The sequence below is a fragment of the Peromyscus eremicus genome, chromosome 1 (genome assembly GCF_949786415.1).
Source record: "Peromyscus eremicus chromosome 1, PerEre_H2_v1, whole genome shotgun sequence".
Taxonomy (NCBI): Eukaryota; Metazoa; Chordata; class Mammalia; order Rodentia; family Cricetidae; genus Peromyscus; species Peromyscus eremicus.
This window is the reverse complement of record NC_081416.1, coordinates 109,658,661-109,673,696: the sequence shown is the minus strand read 5'-3', so window position 1 is coordinate 109,673,696 and position 15,036 is coordinate 109,658,661. Positions and strand designations below refer to the sequence as shown.

General features: G+C 40.1%; 1 protein-coding gene across 14 annotated transcripts in view; it reads left to right on the top strand.

The window, feature by feature from the left end:
- The first annotated feature begins 1,005 nt into the window (after positions 1-1,005).
- Picalm (phosphatidylinositol binding clathrin assembly protein) overlaps positions 1,006-15,036 on the top strand; it is a 90,902-nt gene continuing 76,871 nt past the window's right edge. For 13 of the 14 annotated variants that reach the window (XM_059271584.1, XM_059271569.1, XM_059271576.1 and 10 more), the window contains exon 1: positions 1,006-1,228. In XM_059271584.1, the coding sequence (XP_059127567.1) occupies positions 1,099-1,228 (130 nt within the window). In that variant the 5' untranslated portion in view covers positions 1,006-1,098. The remainder of the gene's footprint in view (positions 1,229-15,036) is intronic. The other variant, XM_059271505.1, reaches the window with a different exon arrangement.

Sequence of the window (15,036 nt, the reverse complement as noted above, 5' to 3'; positions counted from 1 at the left end):
TCCACTGAAGCTATGTGTTTCCTGTCGTATTTGACACCGTAGAAAACGAATACCGGGCTGCTGCTTTATATCTAAATTTAGCCTGGCAGGAACGTGGCGAGTTTTAGTAGTCGAGATAAACAAAACTAGGTGACATTTCCAGCACTCAAGGAAAACGAGGGGGTGCAAGAAGACCTTTCCGACTTTAAAAAAAAAAACAAAACCAGAAAACGGTGTGTATGTGTCTTTGAATAGTTCCACAGCCAAGAGGCCTGCTTGGAGGCTCAGAAAAAGAGCCTGGCTGGGGCCTTTTCCTTTAAGGCGGGAGAAGGGCCACGGGGTCGTCGCCAGATGGAGCGAGGGAGAAGCCCCGGGGCCCAGACACCTCCATCTCGGGGAGAAGCTGCGCACAGGCCGCCGCCTCACCTCTTTGTCAAGCCGACCGCCTCCGCCTCAGCCACGAGGACGTCCTCGCCTTGCACCGAAAGAGGGGCGCAGCGGGCCGCCCCTCCCCCCGCCCCTATGACACGCGGGCCCCGCCTGGGGCGACCTGTTGGCAGGGCGCGTCACGTGACGCGGCGGGCCGCGCTGTCCCCCCGCGGGCGGGCCTCCTGTTGCGCCCGCCGGGCGGGTTCCATCACGTAGCGCGCGGGCGCCGCCCCGCTCTTCCCTCGCCGCCGGAGCGAGGGAGGGGGGCGCGCCGGCGAGGAAAGGGACGGGAAAAGGGGCGGGAGGAAGGGAGCAGGGGGCGGGACCCGAGTCACGTGACGCAGGGGCAGCCCGGAAAGCTCCGAGGAGGAGCCTGGCGCCGCCATTTTCCTGCAGCTGCCTGTCCCTCTTGCCCGAGCGGGTGCCAGCTGACCAGGGCAGGGGTGGGCCGAGGCTGCGGCGCGGGGCCCGGGAGTGCCCCGACTGGGTGTGGGAGCCCGCGGGGGGCACGCGAGCCGGGGCGCTCCGGGCGGGTGGCGGCGCGCGGCCCTGAGCCCCGCCCCAGGCCGGCAGGCGGGCCGGGAGCCGGTGGGGGTAGGGGGTGCGGTGGGGGGTGGGGACCCTCGGGCGCTTGGGGGTCCCAGGCCCCGCCGGCTGCCGAGCGCAAGGGGTGGCGGACGAGCCGCAGAGATGTCTGGCCAGAGCCTGACGGACCGAATCACCGCGGCCCAGCACAGTGTCACTGGCTCGGCGGTCTCCAAGACGGTATGCAAGGCCACGACCCACGAGATCATGGGCCCCAAGAAAAAGCACCTGGACTGTGAGTGAAGCCCCCCCCCCCGCTCCCCCTCCTGCTCCCCCTCTCCATCTTCTTCCTCTCCCTCTGGAGCTGCCTTTTCCCTCCCTGCGTCTTATCTGCACCGTGGCTCCTATGCCTCGTCGGGCTGTGTTCTTTTCTGCTTCCATCACACCTGCCTTTAACGGCCTCAGCTCTCCTCTCAAAAGAGAAAGCACTGTGACAAGCCATTTTCTCCCCCGGAGATCCCCCGAGACCCTCTCCTCCTGGCTCCAGGCACCACCATGCCCCTTCGCGCTCCACCAACTTGCCTCCCACCCAGTTCCTCACCCGAACTCCTTTCCCAGCTACTGCAGCTTTTGCCCTTCCTTCCCACCCGTCCCGTACCTCGCCGCCCTCGGCTCAGTGTCTCCCTGCTAGCTCCGGGACTCACCGCCCCATTGTTCCCCCGTTAGCTTTTTTTCGCCTTTCCGTACTAAATCGGCTTGGTGGGCCCAGATTCCTGTCACTTCGCAGCCCTTAAAGTGGTTCCCACATCCTTCCTAGATTTTCCTCCCATTCCTTTTGGGGTTCTTTTCCTACTTTTCTAACTCCCCTTTGGGTTATCTTTGCCTCTGTAGCTTCCACTAAGTTCCTTTGACTTTATGTCACCTCCTTCCTTCAATATTGTACCCAGGTACTCGGCTTTTATTCCATTTATATTTGCAGGGAGTAGAAACAAAGGGATTCGGGGTGGTGTGGGGAAAGCTTTGTGGGAAGTTACTGTTTTTATTCGCCATCATTATACTATCTTGAGTTTTAAAGTTGGGTGAGTTGTACATGTCCGACCTTTCCCTTTTTTAATTCATATGGGGATATGGAAAAGGGCCTTACTGGTTTGGGTATCAGTTCCTGGAACTGTTAACATTGGCGGTTTGAATTTGGAAGCTTGAGTGTGAAGTGTTGGGATTAGAAATGGATTAATAAATTTAGGTACAAATAATCAAGTGTGGAAACATTTTAATTCATGCTGGTTGTATTTTTGATAACTACGATTGCTTAAGCGGCATAGTATTACTCCAGCACTAATTTAGGTACAGTTAATAGAACAAACTCCTCCCAATTGTTTTCTAACCCGGGAGCCACCTGTAAAACCACCTCCTTTTTCTTGTTGCTCCTTTGCCTCAGGATACAAAGCTCAGTGGATCACTCTATCTTTGAGTCAGTGGAACGTTTCAGGAAAAAAAAAAATAGAGATATAGTCAACGATAGTAAATTCTCTTTTTAAATGACTCCCGGACACATTAGCTGAACTGACTTTCATCATACATGAAAGTTGCTTTGCCCTGTGAAGCAAGAGTGAGCTTGTCCTGAAAGGGAATTCACTGTAAGGAATCTTGTTTCTCATTTGGACTTTGGCTGTGAGGTTTGTACTTCACACACACACACACACACACACAGCGTGTGAATTCTTCTAAGATACATTGCTCATGAAGTGCTGTTAGAACAAGTTATTGCCACAGACAGACCTATTATTCATTGTGATTTGTTCCCTAGCTGTGAAAAAGTGTTTATAAAACTCTTCATCTTGGTTGGCTGTGGTCCTCATATAGGCTGCTGTTCAACTGTCTTTCCCTGTTTAGAGAGTGGATTTAAAATGGTGACACGTCTGTAAACATTCTTTAGGATAGTGTGAATAAATCATAAATGGGTTTTGAAAATATACAATAATTGGAGTAGACGTTTCTGTTTACATTCTTTGGAAAGACTACCCACAGAATCATTTCTCCTCCCTCCTTCCAGTTCCAGGCTTGTCTCAAAATTGGCTGTGTAGCCCAAGCTGGCCTTGAACTTGAGACCATCCTTCTGCCTCAGCCCTCCTGGCCTATGCCGAAATACTGGGTTCTGTGATGCAAAATCCTACTGTTTATTTTAATGCTATGTTTGTGGTTTTTCATTTGTTTTTGTTTTTTGGTGTGGAGAGGGCAGAAGATACTTGGGCATATGTGAGATGTTTTTCTTTAACTCAAATGATCAATTATAACAACAGATACAGCATTGAAACATTCTTTATAAAGGTTGCATCTTCAGTTCCAGCAATGATTCTAAAGTGTTGCTAGAATGGGTAGAAGTCAGAAGTAAAGGTTGTGGTTTTATTAAGGTAGTGACCTTTTGTAGTAGTCACTACTAGAGATTTGAACTAGTTGGTCTTTAAGGATAACCTTACATCTGTACTTTTTCTCTACTACAACTGTGTTTACAAACTCTCATACTTTTAGAGCTTGAATATACTTACTAATGTTTTAATACTAGTGTATTAATAATAAGGTGCCTCTTTGTCTTCTTAATGAGACCTTAAAACAATGATACTTTTTTCCCTTTATTGTAAAACTGTTTTTCACTAATATTTCAGTAAAATCTCTCTAATGATTGGTTTACAACCCTCCCTTTCCACTTCAACCTGCTTTGAAAAGTTATCCACAGACAATTTTTGGTGTCAATGCCATGAACTTCAGGCTATATAATATATAATAAAGAAATGCATCGTTTTAAGTAATTTTTGCCCCTTTAAAAAACTTTTCTTAATTTTGAAAGCTTAGTTCTCTTAGGCTTCTTAATATCCTCAACTACTAATGTCTGCTTCTTTGAACTGAGTGGAAACAATTTCATTTTTAAAATGGTAGCATTTAACAAAAATATGCCTAGTAATTTGCCATCCCTATAAATCCTTTAGCATGTGGAGATGGCTTTTGTGTACTTCCTTGGCAGTATCTTTCCATATTAGGAAGTGATTATTGTGCATAAATTATGAGTCAATTCATACTACATTGTATGTTTATTCAAGTTTTTTTGTCTTATAGATATTAGTGCATAAAAGTGTTTACTAATGTTCCTAGTGTGAAGGGTCTTTAAACTTGAAAAATAAGCATGATTTTCCATTTAATTTCAGGCTTCTAATGGCTGTTTGTAATCAAGATAGAAGAGCACAACCCTTAAATTTTTAAACACAGCCATCTCCCCACCCGAATCTACAGCTGTTCAAGTCCTTTGTAAAGTGCAGCGTTTGCGCACAACCTACACATCTTCCTGTACATCTTACAGCATCTCCATATTACTTAAACCTGCTATGATGTAAATGCTGTGTAAACAGTTGTAGTTGTTCAGGGAATAATGAAGAAAAAAAATGTGTGTGGTTCAGATACAACTTGTTTCCTACCAAATGATTTTGATCTGATGATGTGGAACTCATGTAAACAGAAGGCCAACCTCCTTTATTTATTTATTTATTTATTGGTTTGTTTGTTTGTTTTGTTTTGTTTTTTTCAAGACAGGGTTTCTCTGTGTGGCCCTGGCTGTCCAGGAACTTGATTTGTAGACCAGGCTGGTCTTGAACTCAAGAGAGATCTGCCTGCCTCTGCCTCTCCAGTGCTGGGACTAAACCACCTCCTGGCAAAAGAGAAAACTTTTTTTTTTCCCCATAAACAAGGAAAACTTTATTGCTTCTCACAATAAGAGATCTGACATTCATCCTTTTTAGCTGTTGGATTTGTAATTACCAAATGAATTCTAAAACATTTTTAAAAAATGATTTGTATTTAAGAAGTGCTTAATAATATAATTGGAGAATCGTGTTTCTTAGCTTTATTATATGTTTCTTTATATAGATAATTTTAAAGTGTCTTTTAGTTTAGAAGTGTAAGTGAGAAATGAAGCACTTCATAGTGACTTGGCTATTTTTCTTATGTTTTGCATGCTTAGGTTGGCCTGGAAATCTATGTAGCCCAGGTTGGCCTTGAACTCAAGAGTCTTGCCTCTGCCTCCTGAGAGATGGGATTGATGACAAGCATGTACTTCCATGATTGCTTACAAAGCATTTATGTGAAATATATTGATGTTTTAAAATAATCTCATTAAAAATTCTAGTTATCAAAAATTTTTAATTATTAAAATTGATTTAATTTACAATAATAGGGATTGACTCTAGGGCCTTATACATGCTGGGCAAGTGTTCTACCACTGAGCTGTGAATACACTGCCCTTTTCTTATTTTTGTTCTTGAGACAGGATGACCTTGAGTTTTCTTTATAGCCCAGGCAGACCTTGAACTTGTGATCCTCTTGCCTCAGCTTTCTGTGTCGTGATTATAGGCCTGTGGCACCAGGCCCCAAAGTTTTGCTTTAGTTTAAATAAAAATGCTTACTTTGACTTTGTCCATCATTTAGAATATTAAAATGAAAGTTTAAACACAATTCATAGAAAGTTGCATGTTTATTTTTAGTTTCAAAGTGTTTAATGTTACTGCTTTTTAAAAACCAAATCGGTAAGAAACAGAGTATAAAGGTTTCTTGGGAAGAGGTTGGAGTCCTACCTCCTTTGAAAGTAAAGGTTTAGTATTTGCTCTTCCTGTTCTTTTGGTGGCAAAAGTGGCATTTCCATTACTTTGTGTTCTGTCTCATTATGTTCCCAGTTGAAGTGCTTTATGTATTTTTCTAGAGAACTGGAATTTTGAATATGACCTTTTAGAGTTTTCTATGTTCATTGTGTATATTGTTCTTTTCATGAAGAATTGTTCTGTTAATTTTGACTAATGAATTCATTAAAAAAAGTTAATATTGATGAACCTAAACTTTTGCATTAAAAAATTATATTCAGAGTTTTGATTTGCCGGATTTTGTCATAATGCTGAGGATTTCTCATATATTTGTAGGTAGCTAGTGTATAGCTTTTGGACTTATGCCTAGTTTTATTTATTAATATTTTTTTGAAACAGGGTCCCATGTAGACCAGGCTAGCCTCAAACTCACTATGTAGCTGATGATAATCTTAAACTCCTGGTCCTCTTGCCTCTACTTCTCAAGTGCTAGGATTATGGGCATGTGCCACCATTGATTTTTTTTTTTTTTTGATGAATATTCTTTTGAATTTATTGTATGCAGGACACTTTACATTTATTAACTAGTTCTTCCCTTTTAATAACTTCACATGAGAGGCTTTTGTTTCTCTACAAGGTCACATTCAGGAAGAGGTGGACTGGGCATTGAGCTCAAGTCTAGTATTGAAGTATGTTAAGGTTCAGCAAGATGAGTATTTCTTAGAGCGCTATTCAGTTCATAGGAAGGGTCAGAGATTTCCCATGCAGTTGCATTCCCTCATGTCTATATTGTCAAAAATGTTGACTAAAGTGGTATATTTGTATAATTGATAAATCCCTTTTAATATGTCACCACCACCAAGCAGTTCACATTAGGATTCACTCTTGGCTTTTTTAATTCTATAGGTTTGGACAAATACATGTATATATCCACTATTACATTGTCATATAGGGTTAATTTGACTGTCCTGAAATGCTTTGTGGTTTTCCAAACCCCTTGAAGCCTCTGATTTTTCACTGTCTTCATAGTTTTACTTTTTTCAGGAAGCTATGTGGTTGGGATCTTGCATACAGAAGGTAGCCTTTTCACATTGAGCTTTTCACCCAGTAATATGCACTTCAAATGAGCCTGTCTTTCCATGTCTGAATACTGCTCATTTTCTTTAAACACTGAATAATATTCTGTTGTATGTACCATGGACTATTTGTCCATTCTACTGAAGGACATCTTGGTTCTGCCCAAGTTTTGCCAATTATGTTTTAACCTTTTTCAGCATTTTTCTGTATGTGTTACAGTAAGTATGTTTTGTTTTGTGAGAAACTCCTAAACCATTTTCCAAAGTCACCTTATCACTTTTTATTCCTACCAGTAATGAATGAGAATCTTGTCTTGTGTTTGGTGTTTTCACTTCATTCTGGATTTGACTACTCTTTGTAGGTGGGTGGTAGGGTTCATCCTGTTCATATCATGCCTTATATGATAGTTCTTCATATACTTGGTTGGTATCTGTAGGTCTTTGATGAAGTTTCTTCTGTTATAGTCTTTGATTCTTCCTAAAAGTCAGATTCTTTGTTTTCTTACTGAATTTTAAGAGGGGGCTTTTGTTTTTTATTTTTTGTGTGTTTTGGATAATTGACTTGTCTCACATCTTTTGCAAATACTTTTGTGGCTAGTCCTTTTTTGTTTGTTTGTTTGTTTGTTTTTGACAGTATCTTTCAGAAAGCAGAAAATTTTAGTTTCAGTATAGTCTAGACCAGTGAGTGGTTCTCAGCCCCTGGGGTTGAGCGACCCTTTGACAGCGGTCATATATCAGATCTTCACGTTATGATTTATAACAGTAGCAAAATTACAGTTATGAAATAGCAGTGAAAATAATTTTAAGGTTGGAGGTCACTGCGACATGAGGAACTGTACTAAAGGGTCGCAGCATTAAGAAGGGTGAGAACCACTGGTCTAAGTAAGCATCACTTCCTCTTGGATTATGCCTTTAGTGTTGTATCTAAAGAGTAATCACCAAATCCAAAGTTGTTTGGATTACTCCCCATATTGTCTTCCAGAAACTTGGTTCTGTAATTTTCATTTGGTTCTGTACTCATTTTGAGCCAGTTTCTGTGAAAGGTGTAATAAGGTCTGCGTCATTCATGTTTCTTTTGCACGGGGTGTTCCTTTGTTCCCATACCACAGACCTGGTCTTTGCCCCTTCGTTGGCAGCAGTTCTTTAGGTCTCAACCAAGGACTCCTGGGAGTCTACAACCTTGGCAAGTTTTTGAGGTCAAAACTTAGTGTTACATATCCTAAGATACAACTGCCCTTCTCTATTCTTGTACAGTAGAGTTTTCTAGAGGCTTTGTGCTGTGTGATTATTGCAAATGAATGTATTGGCAAACAGTAACAGCTTAACTCTATTGTCAATCCATATAGTAAAGACTTTTATGAAAAGTGTTCTAATGCTAGTCTTCTAAATTTTAAATATAATTTTCATAAAACCTGCTAATACAATGAATGATTTTATTTCCAAATGAATACATTTAAAACTACTCAGTTTCAATTTCTGACATTAAATATTCATAGAGAAAACTCACAAAAAGGTTCTTTAGGATCCTCAGTTTTTATGCATATAAAGGTACCAAGACTAAAATATATACTTTTGGGAAGGATATTAGGAGTAAAGGGTGCTCCAGGAGGAACTTGAGATACAAAATATTTTAAAAAGATTAGTTATTTTTAGTTATATGTGTCTGGGTCTGAACACAATTGCAGTGCCCACAGAGGCCAGAGGTCTTGGATCCCTTTGAAGCTGCAGTTACCGGCAATTTTAAGTTGTCTGACGTGGGTGCTGAGAACTAAACTCAGGTCCGCTGAAAGAGCACTTTTGAAAAGGAAGCGCTCGTTCTCTCTCTCTCTCTCTCTCTCTCTCTCTCTCTCTCTCAATAGGGTTTCTCTGTGTAACAGCCCTGGCTGTCCTACTGCCCTAGAATGCACTATGTAGACCAGGCTAGCCTCGAATTCACAGAGATCCACCTGCCTCTGCCTCTCAAGTGCTGGGATTAAAGGCGTGCACCACCACTGCCCGGTTCTCTTTCTTTTTAAATATTTCACCACATATATTTTTTCTTGTAGAGTCTAAGCTGAAAATGCCATGTAAATGGGTCACCAAGTAAGCACTCTTAACTACTGAACCATCTCTCCAGCATATTTACCACCGTTTACAAAGTTTGTAATTTTCTTAAACTGTAGTCAGAGCAGACATACTTGTGGGATTTATGTGAAAAGTTTTCTTTGTAGTTTTTGTTTCCCTGGCTATTCTGTTTCTCTTCACAGTATACTCAGCAGCACTCTGGTGTTCAGTAAGTAGTGAATAGGCATGTATCTGCCTTTATGGCTAACACTAATCCGGGAAGTCTGTGGAAACAGCGGAGAGATCTGCCTCAGCAGTCTAGGATTGGTTTTCCTAGGACAGCTTACTTAAATCTAGTGTAACATTGCGAAGACATTGTAACGTAACGGGCGGCTGTGGGTTTCTTAGGCCTCAGAAGCTCTTAAGAGGTGTGGCTTAGTTCAATTGTTGGTTGGTGATGAGGGAGAAACATTGTAACAAGGAAAACTTTTGGTTATGGTTCTTCAATTGGAAGGAGGTATTAAAATGTACATCTTGAAGGATGTTCTTGAAAGGAGAAGTACAATTTTAAGTATGAAGTAGGGATCTAAAACTAGATCTCAAATGATTGAGTCCCTCTGTGCTCTACTCCAACGAGGTGCTGATGACATTGACCTTCAAGGGAACAACTATGTGGGAGGTCCCCCCCCCCATAACAAAGGAGAAATACACTTACTAGATAGAAATGAAATAATTTTTTTGGAAGGAATCTGAATGAAATCCAAGGTAAGGATTAGGAGAGCTAGTGATGGTAGTAAAAATATTACTAAATCTGGAACCTTCATTTCATGCTAGGGATTGATGGAGATTGTTGAAATTTTCTCTGAAACCTGGAAATTCTAGTCTTAGAAATGTGCTAGAATCTCTAGTAGCAACTTACTACTGGAGAGTCCTAGGGGCCAGATATACCTCAAGGATAGTTCTTTCAAGTAGTGGGTGAGGAAGTTAATCATGCTTTACTACTTTCCTCACTACAGAGTCCAGGTTTGCTCTGCAGGTGTCTTCACAGGATATGGCCGGTTGCTATATTTTGATTGTGTTTATTTGTATTGATTATGGGTCCTTATATGACTATAACTTAGAACATGACAGCTTGCTGGTCATAGAATTAGCTATCTTTGAGTGCTTAAGAAATGTTGTATTTTGAAACATCTAATATGATTTGATATCTAAAAATATCTATGTAATTTAACTATACACCAACAAATAAATAGTAAGGGTATTTATATAGAGAGTATTGATAAATTTTTTTATAAACTTCAGGTATTTGTTTACAGAAATTTATTTTATTCATTGTATAGAGTAATTTAAAGTATTACCTCTTAACTAGTCCTAAGGTAGCATGAAAAGGGGATTGTGAGGCTTTATGCTCCCTCCCCCTCTCTGCATGTGTATACATGCATGCCTCAAATGTTGTGTTTACAAGTTTTAAGTTAAGAGAATTTTTTGTTATTTTTTTATTTTATTTTTCCCAAGACAGGCTTTCTCTGTGTTGCTCTGGCTGTCCTGGAACTGTGTAAACCAGGCTGGCCTTGAACTAAGAGATACCCGCCTGCTTCTGCTTCCCTTTTGCTGGCATCAAAGGCATGGTGTCACTACCACCTGGCAAGGGAGAATTTTATAATTGTTAATTGAAACACGATTCATATTGCCGACAACTTAACTGTTTCAAAGTGTTCAGTGGTGTGTATTCATAACATGTATGTGCCCATCACTGTTACCTAATTCTAGAACATTTTTCATCCCCCTACAAAGAAATTCTGTGTCTGATAATAGTCATTCCTATTCTCTTTACTCTACCACAACCAGGAATCTATTGTATCTGTTCTGGGCTTTTCATGTTAGTAAAATCGTAGCATATGGTCTTTGCTTCAGGTATCATTCAATTAGGGTAATGCTTTGAAGGTCCATCCTTGCTGCTGTAGTAACCATACTTCTTTCTTATAGAGGAGTAATTTTTACCTTGTATAGACATACTACATTTTGTTTGGATATTCATCCATTTTTTAAAGTTTGGACATTGTAGGTGATAGGGAAAAATTCCCCAGTAGCCGACGCAGTAAATCAAATCAGATCAAATTAATGTGTCCTGGTTTAATCTGAGCAGAACAAAGCAACTCCCAGGTGACTTTGATAGACAGAAGTACTTAATATTGGTAAACATCTATTTCCTTTGGTTGTTATTGCTATCATATCTAAGAAACCATTGGCTTATTCAAGTTTACACTTCTAGCAGTTTTATAGTTTTAGCTCTTACACATAGGACTGATTGATCACTTTTGAACTGATATTTATATATGGTGTGAAGATGTGTCTTAATCTATTTTCTGCTACTTTAAAAGAATACCACATATTGAATAATTGGTAAAGGAAATAAATTTACTTTTCATGGTTCTCGAACCTGGGAAGTCCAGTATCTGTGTGCCAGCCTCTGTGAGGTCCTTCTTGCTAGGTCTTGATATGATGGAGGGCATCACATGGTAAAGAACACATGAGAGCTTTTGCTTTGCTAACTAACCCACTCTCACAGTAATGACATGAACCCACTCATGAAGGTTAGGTCCTCATGGCCTAATCACATCTTAAAGGCACACCTCTTAGGGCTGTGCATAGTGGCAGGTAAATTTCAGCTTGAGTTTCTGAGGGAGAATGGAGGCCAAAATAGGAGGCAAAGTTAAGAGACTCTAAAGATAGTTGAAGGTTGTCTTGTTGGCTTTTTAAAAAACCCTTTTGAGGTCATCATGAATGAAGTCCAGTTCTATTACCTTCATGTAACATGAAATAGAAAATTTCATGAGTTAGTCTGAAGTACTGGTCATAGTTTATTGATGAACGAATGGAATTATTTGGCTCAAACAGTCTCTCAGTTGGATGGACCACTTGATCAGTATGTTTTTAGGTTCTGAGTTATGTGTTGTTTTTTAATTGTGTGAAGAGGTGAACCATCAATAAACAATTGTTTTTTTTTTATACAGAAATGTCTTGGACTTCCTTATAATGATACTTTTCTTGTCTCAAAGTTGTTGTTGTTGTTGTTGTTTTTTAGCTCTTGTAATTATAATTGTTTATAGAGAGGATCCTCATGTGTCTTCTTTTCCCATGCCAAGTGCAGCATGGGACAAATATGCAATAAAAGATGCTGACTGGTCAAGTCGTGGGGAGGTTTTTGTGGGTTTCCATGGAGTAGTATTGAGTAGTGCTTTGGAATTGTAGGAAAGGAAGAGAAGGGTTGCTCGAAGAGTAATAGTGTTTGCTGTGCAATGAACAGCTTTTTTACAGACTCAGTCAATTTTTATTTTATTTTGAGAGTGAAGGAATGATGGAAATGGGGAAATAAACATTTGGATTTAGTTCATGTAAAATTAGGGCAGTTTGAAATGAAAATATTTATTCCAAGGCTTACCTATTGTTGGTATATTTGATTTGAGGCATAGTTTTGTCAGTAAAGTCTTTCCTTCAGCTTTTCTGCTTTCTAGGATTGTAGGCTTATGTAGTTGTTAAAAGTGAATTCTAGACAGTCCTTGGTTTTAAACTTTTGGTTATTTCCAATAGTTTGTACCTTGTGGTAGGATATAAGAGCTTATTTACTAAATACTTGTGTGTTGTGATAGAGGATACTGGTAAAAGCATTTAAAGTGTAACTAGAAATAGTAAGAAATGAAGAATATACCTTTAATACACTGCTGTGCATGGTGATGGCAGTGTCTTCGGGCTTTGCCTCAGCTGTGTCCTTGCCCTTCTAGTTGCCATGCTGTTTTAGAAGGCCTACTGAGATTCATGGGTTTATCTTTTCGTGAGTATTTTTCTTGAAGTGTTGAGTGATAAACAAGACTCTTATTTAATGATATTTTAATGACATTCTTTAGAAAACTTGGTTTTGAGAGAAAAAAGTTTTTTTTTTTTGTTTGTTTGTTTTTTGAGACAGGGTTTCTCTGTGTATCCCTAGCCATCCTAGAACTTGCTCTGTAGACGAGGCTGACCTCGAACTCAAGAAATCCACCTGTCTCTACTGGGATTAAAGGTGTGCCCTACCACTGCCTGTTTTTTTTTTTTTTTTTTTTTTTGGTTTTTTTTTTTGGGGTTTTTTTTTTTTTTTTTTGAGACAAAGTCTTAACTGTATGCTAGACTGACCTGGAACTCAGCAGTCTTTCTCACCTCCTGGGATTCCAGGTGTAAAGTACCAAGCCTAGTTTTGAATTAATACTGAGCAGGATCTATGCCAGTCTTGGATAGATACAGTGAGTGGGGTAGATAGATACAGTGAGTGAGGTGCTAAGGGAAAATGATCAAGGTTCAGAAAGAATATGAAGATGTGACTTTGTCCTTACCCTAAAAGGATTATGAGTGCAAAACTACCAAGTAATTGAAATACATTGAGGTGTGTGTGTATAGTTCATGTGTGAAGTTTTCAATGTAGGAGGGAGGAATTAAGTTGAAAAGGAGGTTAGTGAAGTCTTCACAGAGGAGGGGACCAGATTTTAAAGGATGCATAGTGATTTTGCAGGTATAGAAAGAGTTATTTTTAAATTAGCATGTGTAGTGACAGGAAGGTAAGAACGAGCTTTATAGTGTGGGAAAAACTTGGATGGTACAATGCAGTGTGTTAGAGAAGAGGCTAGATGAGGCTGGATAGGGAGCCCTTAAAGGTCCTGTTACCTTGCCAGACTTTGTCTTCAACCTCTACTCCACAGATCTGTGTCTTAGGGCCCCTCTCCCTTTGCTATTGCTAGATGCCAGGGCCATGAAGCTGGGGAGTGCTTTTTTTTCCTAACTTGGTAGTTTGTAGGCTGCAGAGGATGGGAAAGAAGGAACAGAGGACCAAAAAGTGGATTTTATATGTTGTTATGCATGACTGTTTGAGTTTTAATAAATGAAATCAGCTATACCATGATCTTACGTTTTTTTGTGTGCTTGTTCAGAAATCTAGCCTTTGGAGGGGGCTCTATATTTATGAATGGACATAAATTCTTTAGATAATAGTGAATAATAGATTGAAGAGAGAGCTCCTTGATTTCTTCAATTTAACTATTTAGATGTGTCTTTCTCAAAAAGATCAATTATTCTTGATATTTTTGTTTTGTTTTTGAGACAGGGTTTCTCTGTGTAAAAGCCCTAGCTGTCCTGGAACTCGCTTGGTAACCAAGCAGGCCTCGAATTCACAGAGATCCACCTGCCTCTGCCTCCCGAGTGCTGGGACTAAAGGCATTCGCCACACTGCCCGGATTCTTGGTGTTTTAAAAGCTGAATCTACCAAATGAGACTTGTAGTATGGTGGGAATTAATAAACTCCTAAATAATTGAGGTGTTGACTGTCTTCTATTAATATATGCCCAGGTTACTATGTGGAGATTATTCAAATCTAAAAGCAAAATTGCTGACTGGGGTTCTTAAACTAGTAAGGAAAATGACATATACACATAACTCTATTACCAGGCAATGTAAGGTAGATACCAATCTAATGACATTGAGAATCAGAGGAGGGTGGCACTGCCTCTACATCTGGCACAACTGGACCTTCAGTGATGAGGAGAGAGGAGAAATAGTATGCATGCAGAGGAAAAGAATGTACAAACATGTCTAGGTAGGAAGACTGCAGCGGTGTGTGAATGTTAACAAGTGTTCTCTTTGGAAAGTGGGGTTCTTTGGGGCTATGAGGGTCAAAAGTGTAGTTGTAGTAATTGACTTGAGGGCAGATAGTAGAAGGAGTTGAATTTTAACCACACACCTTTAGTCGGAGGTTATTGCTTGATAGCTTTGGTCAAACTGTACCATCGTTGGAACCACCACATATTTACTTTTGCCATCATGGAAATGGGAAAAGAAAGCTTTGCTTACTTTGAAGCTAAATTTGAATTTCTATTTTTGCTTACTAGAAACTTGTTACTAGATTGTGGCCTCAAGCCTTTTTTGTTTGTGTTTTGTTTCTTTGAGACAGTGCTGTGTAGCTCTATTTGGCCTGCTAATTTTTGTATTTAGTTCAGGCTGGCCTCAAACTCACTTTAATCCTCCTTCCTCGGCCTCCAGAGTATTGGTTATAGGTGGCCCACTAAGCTAGGCTATTTTGTTTTGAGACAGGGTTTCACTGTTTGCCCAAGCTTCTCTCAAATTTGAGATTTCTCCTTCCTCAGCCTTCCAAGTGGTAGGATAACAGATGTCACTACTCTGGGCCAGACTTGAAATTTTGACTAGATCCAATATCTTTATGTACTTAGTATCATCTTAATGTATTGTTGTACTGTATACTATCATGTGTTTCAGTTTTTAATGTTACTTTATTATTAATACAGTGACAAGTGTAACACGAATTCAGAACGGTCTTATAA